General features: G+C 34.4%; 2 protein-coding genes across 3 annotated transcripts; both read left to right on the top strand.

Annotated features, from left to right (window-relative positions):
• Window positions 1–5,628: 5,628 nt before the first annotated feature.
• On the top strand, window positions 5,629–7,638 carry LOC122345680 (membrane-spanning 4-domains subfamily A member 8-like). Its single transcript, XM_043240071.1, has 5 exons — window positions 5,629–6,142; window positions 6,243–6,362; window positions 6,452–6,505; window positions 7,088–7,204; window positions 7,496–7,638. Exons 1-5 carry the CDS (start codon window positions 5,975–5,977, stop codon window positions 7,625–7,627), a joined length of 591 nt encoding a protein of 196 aa, XP_043096006.1. The 5' UTR covers window positions 5,629–5,974; the 3' UTR covers window positions 7,628–7,638.
• A 1,034-nt stretch (window positions 7,639–8,672) lies between these two features.
• Window positions 8,673–12,473, top strand: LOC122345679 (membrane-spanning 4-domains subfamily A member 4A-like). 2 transcript variants are annotated; one of them, XM_043240070.1, is made up of 7 exons: window positions 8,673–8,776; window positions 9,611–9,796; window positions 9,976–10,092; window positions 10,178–10,234; window positions 11,288–11,401; window positions 11,635–11,772; window positions 12,277–12,473. In XM_043240070.1, exons 2-7 carry the CDS (start codon window positions 9,623–9,625, stop codon window positions 12,283–12,285), a joined length of 609 nt encoding a protein of 202 aa, XP_043096005.1. In that variant the 5' UTR covers window positions 8,673–8,776; window positions 9,611–9,622; the 3' UTR covers window positions 12,286–12,473. The 2 variants fall into 2 exon arrangements, with proteins under 2 accessions (XP_043096005.1, XP_043096004.1); XM_043240069.1 differs by having other exon boundaries at window positions 11,635–11,777.
• Window positions 12,474–13,152: the final 679 nt, after the last annotated feature.

The following is a 13,152-nucleotide window of genomic DNA, read 5'->3' as shown; positions in this document are numbered from 1 at the left end:
TTGTTACTGTAGTTCACATAAGCAAATGTAGATCCGTTTAACTGTGAACCAGACAATTAGAATCGAATCAAATCTGAAAACCTGTGTCAATATAAAGTCCTATTAATTTGTACATATAAATGTAAAGTGATTGTTATAAACTGTACAGAACTGTCTCATGGATTGTTTATATACAGCAAAATAGTAAGAATCTAAAGTTGAATATGCTTTGGTTTTCATTTCAAAGTTTCCCTCATTTCTTGGTAGATTAAATCTCATTTAGCTTGTAAGGACTCTAGCTATTGTGCATACTATTGAAAAAATCTATAGCCCAAGCTTACTTCTGGGAATGAGCAAACTACAAACTTGCTCTGATGCATCAAAAGCCATTCAGAACACAGCAGCTTCTCGCTGTGAATGGCACACTACCTGTCCAATGTCATGTGCTTGAAAGACCTAAATCTATATATTCAGAATTACAACTACATATCCAGATTCACTTCTATATATTCAGAATTTATATTATATATTTATAACTATATATTCAGATTTAACTTTTATATATACACAGTTTATATATATATATATATATATATATATATATATATATATATATATATATATATATATATATATAGTTGACTTTCCTTTCTACGAAATAAATAGGTTTAAATACTAGCACAAATCCATCAAGTCTTCTGCAGCAGTCAGCAGAGAATCAATTGTGAGGACACAGAGCCTCTTCATGGGTGGTATCGATCTGCTCAACTTCTTAACAAAAACAAGTCCAGCTTCTGGTCCAGACACCGGTTCTTGCATTTTTTTGTTCCAGAACTATATTTTGAGTGGTCAATGCTTGGCTATTATTAATAAAAGGCCGCAAAGCATTGAAGAGGCAAAGACTGATGAAAGAGAGGCACAGCTGACCCCCTCAACCAGATCAATGCTCCGATCTAACACTGGAGAGAGGTCATTAGGTCCTAATATAAAAGATGCCCATTTGCTTTTTATACGGTCAGACTGTGGAATATATTTAAGGAAATGAGGAAAAAGGTAACAAAATTCAAACACATATATATATATTTTTAAAGACAAACATTGTTATACATACTACTTCATGTCAAGAGAAAAAAAAACTGAATGTGAGACATGAAACATCAAAGTTGTCCTGTTTTTAGGTTTTATGACAACTTTGATGAAAGGCTTTGATCCACTTCAAATGTTGACTAGTGTACTTATTGTGATCAGATGTTTTTAAAACCAGCATTAGATTAAAATGCATTAGAAAAATCAATATTACTCTTTTTAGGGCTATCCTTGGCCTTTCACTTAACACTACTTTACTTGAGCACAATGCTTTTTGGAGAAGATGTTTAATAATTTCTACCACTGCAAATACAGTGTGCTTCTCTTTGGTAGTACAGCTTTTGAAATAGTGCTTTCCTGTTGTATACTGCTAATGCAGTCAACTCTCTGTGTGCGTGTGTGTGTGTGTGTGTGCACACATTTACAATTGACTAGATCATTGACGAGAGTCTGCAGGTCAGAAGAGCTTATTAGGAAAGCCAGACTCTCAGTCCTCATTTAGATTGATTTGTGCTGCAGAAAGGAGAAGGCTTGTGTGGACAGTAATGAACAACAGTAATAGTTTATTACATAAACACTGAGTCATTTGGTTCAGGAACATTTATGAAGATAACACTGAATGCCACATACAATCTCCTACTTTCATCAGGAACAGCATTTACATGAACAACGTGTCCTATAAAAAACATGCTTTATTTCCCTCAGTAAACAAGGTAAAGCTTAGCATTATCTGAATGTGCCATCAGTGGGCAGTAGGTCTAACGGTTAACTTTAATGTTTCACACACATAAACATGCTTCTGTGTCACTGATGTAATCAAATGTTTATTTGAGATCAGGAATTGTAATTCTGTGTTTAACGCTACCTGGTTGCATGGAATAAATGTAAGTGGGTGCACTTTTTAGCGAGACGTACGCACCAATAAGTGCATCACTGCGGTTTCCAATCAAGTTTTGATTAATAAAGCTCAAATTTATTCAGCAAAATGAATTCACAACAATATTAATATTTCGGCAGATTTGCAAAACTGATGCTTTTGAATATCTATGGGTTTTCAAAGACGGTAGGTTTAACGTTGCTCTGCCTTATACGGCATTGCACTTCAATTCGAATCCCATGTAACTACAAATCTGTAAAATGAAGTTGAAATGGTGCGGCTGCAACAACAAATGCCTTTTGGTATTAGTTTTGCATTTGTTAACACTAGCAGATAGGTTCAGAATTGGATTTGGTGTTGTGCATGTTTCTAATAGAGCATTAACTTTTAATAAAAACACAATGTCAACATAATAAAAATGCATGATGGTTCACGTATTGAACCTGGTTTAGTGCCACTCAGCAGACATTTCGCTTTTTGAAAATGCAGCAAAACGTACAGTATGGTATATAAAACCGTTGCATGGAGGTACATATTTTTCTGAGGCCAGGTTGCTACAACATTAAGACCGAATTCAGTTTAATGAACAATAAGCTGACCCCTTGCATGACCGAAAAACATGCAGTGTGTAAGTGTTTGTGGTTTGCAAATCAGCTCATCTTCTTCTGCATCCGTTCTCAGTGTTTCTGAGCAGCGTTTCTGAAAGCACTAGCAGTATTATGAAAGTATTACCCTTTAACAGATTTAATTGATTCCTTTCATAAATTGGATTGACTGCTCTAAAACACGAAACACCAAAGTTGCAGGAGTTTAGGATTTTAAGTTTATCTCAAAGCAAGTCTGATTTTGCAGTGGCTGTGTTTCAAAGGGGTTTGAATAGCCATTTTTCACAAGTCTGTATGATTCTTTAGGGTCTTCTTAAAGGGCCTGCAACATCCCCCGACCTTCAGCAGGTCAAAATTCAAGGACAACACCCTTTTTTACCCTGCTCTACTCTCAGCTTCTTGTTTTGGGTCATGTCCCCCACAATTGGCTGAGGGCGAAAATATGATAATACTGCAAACTACTTCAGCAGTGTGGGTGGGGCCTGAGTAATATGGAATCATACTGCTCAGAAAATCAAAAAGGCTTGATATTTGAGACTGTTTAGGTTTTGGGGAGGATTAAAAAAGGAGTAGAATGGATTTTTAACGTTGTAGGGTGGTTTTGTCCATTGCCAAGACATAGGCTATTTATATGCAAACACCATTTGAAAGTGAATTTTGCATCCAAGGTCTATATTTTAAAAGTAATCAAAAAGTAATCAGTTACATTACTTTATTAAAGTTATTAAAAAGCTACACTACTTATTACATTTTAAATAGGGTAACTTGTAATCTGTAATCTATTACATTTCCAAAGTAACCTTTTAAACACTGCTCATAGCTCAAAATTTGGCTTATGCTTATTCTTAAATGTCTTACATTTGCTTGCAATTTGGTCAATGGTAAAAACAGAAAAGAAACGTTATATTGATGTTGCAACTCATAATTCCTTACATGTATGTAGTGCTTTGCAAGGCACTCAGAGAGCTTTACGTTGTGGGGTGGGGGGTGGTCGGTGTCTCCTCATCCATCGCTAGTGTGGAGCCATATTACGGCAGAACACCCAGCACACGCCAGCTTAGAGGAGAAGAGTCAATAGATATTAGGATTGTCAATGGGTGAATTTGGCCAGGATGCCAAAGGTCACACTTCTACTCTTTTCAAAAGACATCCTGGGATTTTTAACGACCACAGAAAGTCAGGAACATGCATTACTCTGTTTAACATCTCGTCTGAAGGACAATGCTTTTAGCAGCTTAATGTCCTCGTCACTACACTAGGGCATTAGATCCCATGCAGACAACAGAGTGAGCACCCCCTGCTGGCCTCTCTAACATATCTTCCAGGGGAAACCTTATGGGTCTCCTATCCAGGTACTGACCAGGCTCAACCCTGCTTAGCTTCAGTGGGTAACCAGTCTTGAGCCTCAGGGGGACATGTCTGCTTAAGTTCAGTCTTTAAAGGGTTACTCCATTCCGAAATGAAAATGTTGTTATTAATCACTTATCCCCGTGTCGTTCCAAACCTGTTTAAAGCTTTTTGTCTTAGGAACACAATTTAGATGAAAACCGGGAGGCTTGTGTCCAATTGACTGCCAAGTAAATTCTACTGCCAAGGTCCAGAAAAGTATAAAGCAACATTGTCAGAATACTCCATCTGCCATCAGTGGTTCAATCTGAATGTTATGAAGTGACGAGGATACTTTTTGTAAGGAAAGAACAAAAAATGACGTTGAGGTGACATACATATGCTCTTCTGAGTCAGCCACGCCACAAAGATGCACTGTTTTTGTTCTAATCAAAGAGCTAATATGCATAAAAAAACATATTGTGGCTAACAGAAGAATGTATAGTGCGTTCAGCAGATATTCTCCAAAATGGCGCTACGGGGATTGCAGATAGATGGAGAGAAGACAGAAAGTACAGAAAGTACAGAAAGTATTCTCGTCTCTTTATAACATTCAGTTTGAACCACTTGTATTTTGACAATGTCTTGAATGCTTTTTTGGACCTTGGGAGTATAATTTACTTGGCAGTCAATGGGACAGTCACAAGCCTCCTGGTTTTCATACAAAATATCTTAAATTGTGTTTGGAAAACAAACTAAGCTTTTACTGGTTTTCAACGACATGGAGGTAAGTGACTGATCACAAAATTTTCATTTTGGTGCGGGGCATCCTTTTAGGGTTTACTAGTTTACGTTGCATAAGGCAGCAAATGCGTGGCCAGCAAAAGGAAATAAGGCAACCCCAAATGTTCCGTGGTAAACCACCTTCAGCTTCAATAGTGTGACTTTTTTCCCCTTTTTGCTGTAATATGGTTGTTGATAGAATAAATTCTGCTGTGAGTCTACTGTCAACTACAGAATGTTTTCTGAAACAATTATTTAAGTTGATTTAATTTATAAACCATTTACTGTATATGTTTTAAACACGTGTGTCAGAGCTTTTATATAAGAGTTCAGATTCATTTTACTAGTTTACAAAAACTAGACAAAAACAATACTATGATTATTATTAATAATAATAAACAATAATAGTAATGATTATTATTGGCATGTTTAAAATGCATATATAATAACATATTTATTATTCTATTTAGCCAGGAGAAGAAAATATTGTCTTTCATTACTAGTTATTCTGAAAAATAATTTACAATGTACATATACACACACACAAACACACACACACACACACACATATATATATATGAATATATATGATATATGAATGTGTTTTAATATGAAAGTGGCCATTAACAGAAAGTTTCTACTTAAAGCAAGCCCCTCCTTAACATTTCTTCACTGAGTCCACACACACAAAGATACAAAAAGAGTTACCAGACATCAACTAATAAGGTAAAGATATTTTATAAATTGACATCAATGTCCTTTTAATATTGTACGTTTACGGTATACATACATTTTGATGAACTGCAATAAATCTAATATGGCATTTAATGTAATTAAATTTTTTAATTTAAGGAAGCAAAAACAAGTTTCAATTTCCAGAACTGCCTGTGACACTTCACATTTAGTGTCTATATTTCCTCTTCTTATGTTTTATCTCATGTTGTTAAATTAATGTTAATCACTTTTTTCACTGTGTCATCTGCGTTACTGTGATGTTGACGCGCACTCATTATTTCTTAGTATTTACCTCAGCTTGTGGAAAATCATCTTGTGATGAGCTTTTATTCCTCATGTGGCTTTCTTATTACCATCTCTGTTTTTGTGGGTTGCCAGTTTATTACAAACATGCGAAATATATTTTTCGTTCTCCAGTAGGTTCTTATTTGACTATGTATGCATTCATTTATTCCAGCAGTATCTGATTACCAGAGATATTTTTGTCCTCTAGACATAATATCTCCCGTGCGCAAAGACCTTTGTTCCCATTTCTTATTGAACTTGCACAATATAAACACGCTTATTACAGAAATCCAGAGGAATGGAAAGCAGGAAGGTCGTCTTAGCTGACAAAACTACAGTTGCCATCGAAGTAAACCCACAGGTGACAGAAGACACTGTTATTTTTGTTAATGGGGACGAGGCCGGAGGAAAAAATCACAATACGGCATTTAAAGGATTTTTCAAAGCACAACCAAAGGCACTGGGGGTAATGCATTTTAACCATTTATTAATTTTTCTAGATCACTGTATCCAAACACATTTTATGCCATCATGAATAAATTACCTGACCTGTGTGTGCCCTCCAGACCGTCCAGATAATGAATGGAGCGATGGTCTTCATACTTGGTTTTATACTTACCTCCAGTGTCTACAGTTATTCTGCAATTCTTGATTATAGTGGCATAAACTACTGGGGGGCCCTTATTGTAAGTTTTGATTGAATGTTTTTGCTTTATTGCTTCTCATTTTAATTTCCAGAGTGACTTTTAAATGTCCTTTGTTTTTTTTTTCTCAGTACGTCAGCGCTGGCTCTTTGTCTGTCACTGCACAGAATAAATATCCGTGTTTGGTACGTATAACCCCGACTGATTCGGCACGTTATATATTAATAATTTTAAATGAATGTATGTTTCTGCTAGTATTAGTTGCCGCTTTAAATCGTCACAGGTGGTCACAAATGTAGAAGTTCAGATATCATCTATAAGCAAAGACTGATATCTCATTGTAGCTTTAGACTGCTGGTAAAACGATAGAAAAAAAACTGGTGATCTAGATTTGAACTAAACGAAAGGCTTGGGGCAGGTTTTTCGCATCTGTTTTTCCCGGTGTATAGCATATATCTGACTTTGATATGTTTTTTTCCAGTATTTGCTCCAAATTAGCTGTTTTTAAATACATATCGCTATGTAAATCAGAGCTTTTAAATGCAATTAGAGTCTTTACAAATTTACTTCAGGGTTATTATCATAACACCCTCAATTTTTTAGCTTCAAGTAGAAGTAAATTGGAATAGATGTTAAGCGACCCACCCCTCAAGACTTTTTTTAAGCAGGCCTCCCATACTTACAAGTAATTGTGCATTTCAAGCCTCATCAGTAATCTGTTCTTTGATCATTTCCTATTGATCTGAAACTACATTCTGTCCCTGTAGGTGAAAGCTTCTCTTGGACTAAACTTGTTCAGCGCCATAACTGCAGGGATGGCCATTGTTCTGATGGGCGTACAGATTGCATTATTATCATTGGATTTGCCAAGTTTATATGATGAGGTATTATATTCACAATGTGCAGTATTTTCTATACATGTTTAAACGTACGTTTATTCATGTTTGAACTTATCACAAAAGCAATCCATGTGACCTGTGACCTACATTTAAGTCATTTTTAAGTCATAATTAGTATAAATTCATCTATATATATATATATATATATACAGTATATATATATATATATATATATATATATATATATATATATATATATATATATATATATATATATATATATATATAGCCCAAAATGATTCCTGCATCAATAAACTTTTGTTCATTTTTTTGTAGTATTTTATTTTGAGGGTCACTGGAATATTGCTGGTGTTCACCATTCTTCAGTTCATCATCTCCATCTGTATCTCAGCATTCGTCTGCGAGGCCGTCTGCAACAAAAACTCTACAGTAGTGAATGTGCACTAAACCAGGTAAACCATGAAGCGGTTGCTATTACGAGTTCGGTAATCAGTCTTACCACAGCAATCGGTAGTTATTTGTGTCAGTCATTTTAGAGAACGGCGCAGCTCCAGTGAACAAGCAGAATGATAAAACTAGCAGAATGTAAAGGAAACGTTTCATGGTAAACTGCCTTTAAACTTGGTGCACCTCGTGTTGTATGAAATAGATATAGGAACTACTGTATAAGTCAATCAGAACATGCTTTAATGTTTTTCTCTTTATAATGTTTCATAGACAGAAGCCTATAAAAATAAACTGTATGGTGTATATTTTTATTCAAATTAAAACAGTCTTGTGTACTAATGTATCTTGTTACTTCCAACGAAAAAATGAGCTATTGTAATGTGCATTAACTTTTAAATGATAAAAATGACATTTGGTTATTACATTTATTGTGTGTTTTATCTACATCTTAGCTAGATTTGTCTGTGTAAGCATATATTGCAATCTTTATTTCTGCAGTGTGTGATTACCAGAGAGATTTTTTTTCCTCTCTAACTATAATTTGTCCCACATGCAAAGACCTTTATTCAAATTTCTTATTGAACTTGTTCAATATAAACACTCTTATTGGGTTCAATGCATTTAATCATGATTTATAAAATACGGTTTTAGGATGTTCTGTTTAATTTCTTCTAGATCACTGTATCCAAAAAACACATTTTATGCCATTTTGAATAAAGTACCTGATCTATGTGTGCTAGATACTTAGAGCTGGTCCCTGGTTCCGGTGTCCCTTTAATAATGTGTGCTCAGGTGATTTAATTTAAAGTCAGTCCCTTCTGGATTTGGTTAAGAATTAACTTTTGTATATGGCCATATTCCATCATTTAGTGATAAATGAGTGCTCAACTACAGGATTATTGTGTTTGAACGTGTAATCATAGAAATTTTTGGGTTCTCAAGCGGGCATAATTTATGCTGCCTTGTAGTATTTTTTAATCTTTATGTAAAGCCCTTTGAATTTTAAGAGGAAGGGCATCAACATAATCTTTAAAAGTATGATGCGAGATGATGTACCACAAGCTTCTCCTTGAACCGCTCTTTACAGTCCACTCTCAAAGATACACCAGAAGAACGACATCTACATCAACTCAGCTCATTTCATTTCAGGTGAAATATATTTCATTTACCAATTGCTCAGTTAACATATATCATTATTGTAATTATAAAGGAAATCTCTCTCTCTCTCTCTCTCTCTCTCTCTCTCTCTCTCTCTCTCTCTCTATATATATATATATATATATATATATATATATATATATATATATATATATATATATGCATCAATTACAAATAACCATAATCTTTTGACTGTTTGGGGTCTTTCGCACCAGCAGTTATTTTAATGTAATTTATGGCTCATTTGAGTTGTTTTGTAAATAAGGTTTGTATTTTTGTGTGTGTGTGGTTTTAATTAATATACACATTAATAATACAGTGCTAACATTTTTCTGCCTTTGCTTGTTCTGACATTTTTTTAAATTATAAACCACGCCCGTTTTGAAACTAAAAACAGACATTTTCACATGATGAGAGATAAGCAGATGTCATATATGGTGTTAAAAATAAATTATGATAAATGATGCAGCAGATGATAAGCTGTTCTCTGCTATTCTGTTTTTATTCATGCTATATTAGATGAGAGGCGTGTTGGAACATTTTCTTGCGTATATGTATATATATATATATATATGTATGTATATGTATGTATGTATATATATATATATATATATATATATATATATATATATATATATATATATATATATATATATATACACACACATTTATTTATTTTATTATCATTTAACATAGCTACCGTCTACTCTAAAACTACTTTTGTAACAGATACAAAAGAAACTCAAATACATATACATAGATAAAGAAACTCAATACATATTTGTAGCAATGAATTTAACATTTTTTGGTGAACTTTAATTGCAGGTGAAAACGTGAATGCCAAGAATGGAAAGCAACAAGGTCATGTCAACTGAGAAAGCTACAGTTATCGTCCAAGTAAAGCCACACGTGAAAGATAATCTTATTTCTGATGAAAATCAGCAGGCCTTTGGAGCATATCACAATGCCAATCTTAAAACATTTTTAAGATCACAAACAAAGGCACTAGGGGTAATGATGAGTTATAATTTTGAAAGATATAAAAATATGGTATCATCAAGTGAATAGATTTGTGGCAGCGTGACTGCTTTAAGAACGTAATGAATTATAATTGCTGTAGCTTTCCTTTGTGTGTATGTGTTTTCAAATGATAAATAAATAAACATTTAACTCATATCTGCCATGTCTAGACTGTCCAGATTAAGATTGGAGTGGTGTTTTTCTTGTTTGGTATCGTGTGCAGCTTCAGTACCTTCGAAACACCAATTTTTATCTTCAGTGGCATCAGCTACTGGGGATCCGTTATCGTAAGTTTGTTTCTCATGGCTTCGCTATAGCTTCTTATTCTAATTTCCTGAATTAACTCGAACATTTCCTGTGTGTTTTTCTCAGTACATCAGCGCTGGCTCTCTGTCTGTTGTCGCGCAGGATAAACTTCATCTGTGTGTGGTATGTATATACAGTGTGCTGAAATGATTCATATTACTTTTTCAAAATACTTAAATCAAATCTAGTTGTGGTTATATAACTACAACTTGTAATTACAAGAAGAATATGTGTGTGTGTTTGTGTGTGCGTGTGTGTGTGTGTGTGTGTGTATTAGGGCGATTATGGTAGATTTTAGCCACCCACCCTAATACATTTGCATAAACAGAAAAATTGCAATCTAAAACTTTCCATGACAAACTCTCTTTTACCACAGAAGTCACACAAACACCCTTTTATCACTAAAATGATGTGCACTAAAAGTAATTTGACTCTTTTCCAAATACTATTTGCTATTTGTCACCCTTTTTTTTGGAAATAGGCTTCTCCCAAGAGGTAATAAGTTGAGTTTTACCATTTCTGAATCCATTTAGCCGATCTCCAGGTCTGGCGATAGCACTTTTAGCGTAGCTTAGCATAGATCATTGATTCTGATTAGACCGGAAGCCTCTCGTTTAAAAATGACTAAAGAGTTTGAATATTTTTCCTATTCAAAACGTGACTCTTCTGTAGTTGCATCGTGTACTAAGCCCGATGGAAAATGAAAAGTTGTGGTTTTCTAGGCTGATGTGACTAGGAACTATACTCTCATTCTGGCGTAATAATCGAGGAGGTTTCCTGCCGTACCCTGGCCACAGCAGGCGCAGTGATATCACAGACCTTCTTGCTTGCACAGGGAGCGTGTCTTGCAAACAGGGGACCATTTTCCACATACGCTACTTAAAACCTGGCTTGATTTTCACATTGGTCTTTGACAACAACAGACGTTCAGGCTGTTTGAAAACGGTAAACCATACTCTTCCAGCAGGTGACGCTTTCAGAACGACAACAAGCCCAAAACACACTTTGAAACGTACAGTGCTCATATTTATTACACGAATAGCCTTTTTAAGTTTTATTGCGATTCTTTTACTTTTTAGTCCCCACATTTAGTGACCACTGATCTATGCTAAGCTATGCTTTTTTTTTTTTATTTAATTGGAGTGCTCCCTTAAGTTTTAACGTGTCTCCCTGTAGGTGAAAGCCTCTCTTGGAATGAATGTGATCAGTTCCGTAACTGCAGTGGTTGCCATTTTTCTGATGACCTCAGATATATATCTACTTTCAGTACACTCTCACAAAAAATGTAAGGTAGGCTGAAAAATGTACAGTTTGCAATACTCTACTTTTGCGTAAATAAACAGCAATTAAAACGAATAGTTCAGTAAACTAATAATTCGGTCCAAAATGGCAATTGTTTCAAACAATTCCATGCAATTACAATAACTGGAAAATTCTGGCTTCTAAATGACACGAAAGTATAATTTAAGTTATATTATTGTTTGCATATGGGCATGTTGAATTTCTTTTCTTTCTTTATTTAGAGCTATGAAATCTTGATATTCGGAGCATTGCTGGTGTTCTCCTTCCTTCAGTTTATCATCTCCATCTTCATCTCAGGATTTGCCTGCAAAGCCACCTGCAACACAGACTCTACAGTGGTCAATGTGGGACTAAACCGGGTAAGGTGTGTAATGGTGATGTAATTACTATAATTACATAATGACCGCAAGATTCATCCAAGCATATATTTTAGTCTACATTAAATAAGCTAGCTGAATGGAAAGGAATTATAACGTGACCGTAATATGCTCCATTGTAAACTGTGTTTAATATAATAACAATAATAATAAAACGGCTGCATGCTTTATTGTAAACTACTTTTTCGCTCAACTAGACTGATAAAGAGTTTGACAATGGGCTTTTCATGGTTATTCCTCACATATAAGTCAAGTCAAGTCAAGTCATCTTTATTTACATAGCACTTTATACAATACAGATTGTGTCAAAGCAGCTTTACAATGTCAAACTGGAAAATAGCTTGACAATAATGCAAGAAGACGTCATTTTTTCAGCTAAAGTCAATTAATTAATGATCCAGTGATGTCATCATCCGGTCTCTTCCAATAGTGTCTGTGAAAACATTCAAGTGGTAATTAATACACATTGTGTCTATTACTTTCCAGAAATGCTGAGTCAAAGTGAGAAGATCCTGATCTCCAAATATCGCAAGGAGCTAATAACTCATATTGTTGCTTCTGATAACTCAAGCCAGTTTTGCAAATGTATAATCATTTTCTTCATCATGTCATTTAGGAGTCATGTCGTTTGTGGTCAAAACAGAATGGAAGCTGTGTAGTTAAATAAAATAAAATAAAATAAATGTACTATATTTCAATGATGTTTTTGATCTTTTGTATTTTGAGGTAAACAATGAATTAGTCTTTTCTGTTTCTCATAGCATTATATTTTTGCATTGTTTGTTGTGTGATCAATGTTTGCATAAGTAGTGGTAGCATTAGATATGTTAGGGAAGTGACATGTAACATTATAATTACGTTTTCCTGAAATGAGCGAAAAAAGATTTTGCCGAGCGAGACTCAAAAGTCAGTGAAATTATTTAAACTTTCCATCACTAAACAATACGGAGGCAGGTTCGCACCACTGGGGAAAGAACATCAGAGTCCAAAATGCTTCTCAACTATAACATTAAGAAAACTATATTCAATATTTTTATTTTTGAAATGTAAAATGCAACATAACACACTTTTCATTTTCTCCTGTTTAAAACATGATTGTGTTTTTTCAACAGTTACCAAAAATAATACTGTGGTCAATATTCTGTGAACAAAAGAGTAAGCATTGTGTGTTTCTTAAACAGTCTTAAATTTCAATGTGAAGTGGAACAGTATGAAGTGTAGGTTTTTTTTTTTTCTTGAAACTGCTAAAGGAAAAGTGACAATGATTATAAGTAGCTTTTAACTTATTCCTTACGTACTGATTGTTTGTTTAATTAAAACCCAAATACAATGATGAAAAAGTGCGTACAGTTCAAGAACACA

This window comes from Puntigrus tetrazona, chromosome 5 (assembly GCF_018831695.1).
Source record: "Puntigrus tetrazona isolate hp1 chromosome 5, ASM1883169v1, whole genome shotgun sequence".
Taxonomy (NCBI): domain Eukaryota; kingdom Metazoa; phylum Chordata; class Actinopteri; order Cypriniformes; family Cyprinidae; genus Puntigrus; species Puntigrus tetrazona.
The sequence above is the reverse complement of the archived record's forward strand: the minus strand, read 5'-3'. Positions and strand labels throughout refer to the sequence as shown.

Excerpts from the sequence above, each read along its gene's own strand:
- LOC122345680 (XM_043240071.1), top strand. The coding sequence starts at position 5,975 with ATGGAAAGCAGGAAGGTCGTCTTAGCTGACAAAACTACAGTTGCCATC. Across the intron at positions 6,363-6,451 it reads ACTACTGGGGGGCCCTTATT|TACGTCAGCGCTGGCTCTTT; the intron begins GTAAGTTTTGAT and ends TTTTTTTCTCAG. Across the intron at positions 7,205-7,495 it reads TGCCAAGTTTATATGATGAG|TATTTTATTTTGAGGGTCAC; the intron begins GTATTATATTCA and ends ATTTTTTTGTAG.
- LOC122345679 (XM_043240069.1), top strand. The coding sequence starts at position 9,623 with ATGCCAAGAATGGAAAGCAACAAGGTCATGTCAACTGAGAAAGCTACA. Across the intron at positions 9,797-9,975 it reads CACAAACAAAGGCACTAGGG|ACTGTCCAGATTAAGATTGG; the intron begins GTAATGATGAGT and ends TGCCATGTCTAG. Across the intron at positions 10,093-10,177 it reads GCTACTGGGGATCCGTTATC|TACATCAGCGCTGGCTCTCT; the intron begins GTAAGTTTGTTT and ends TGTTTTTCTCAG.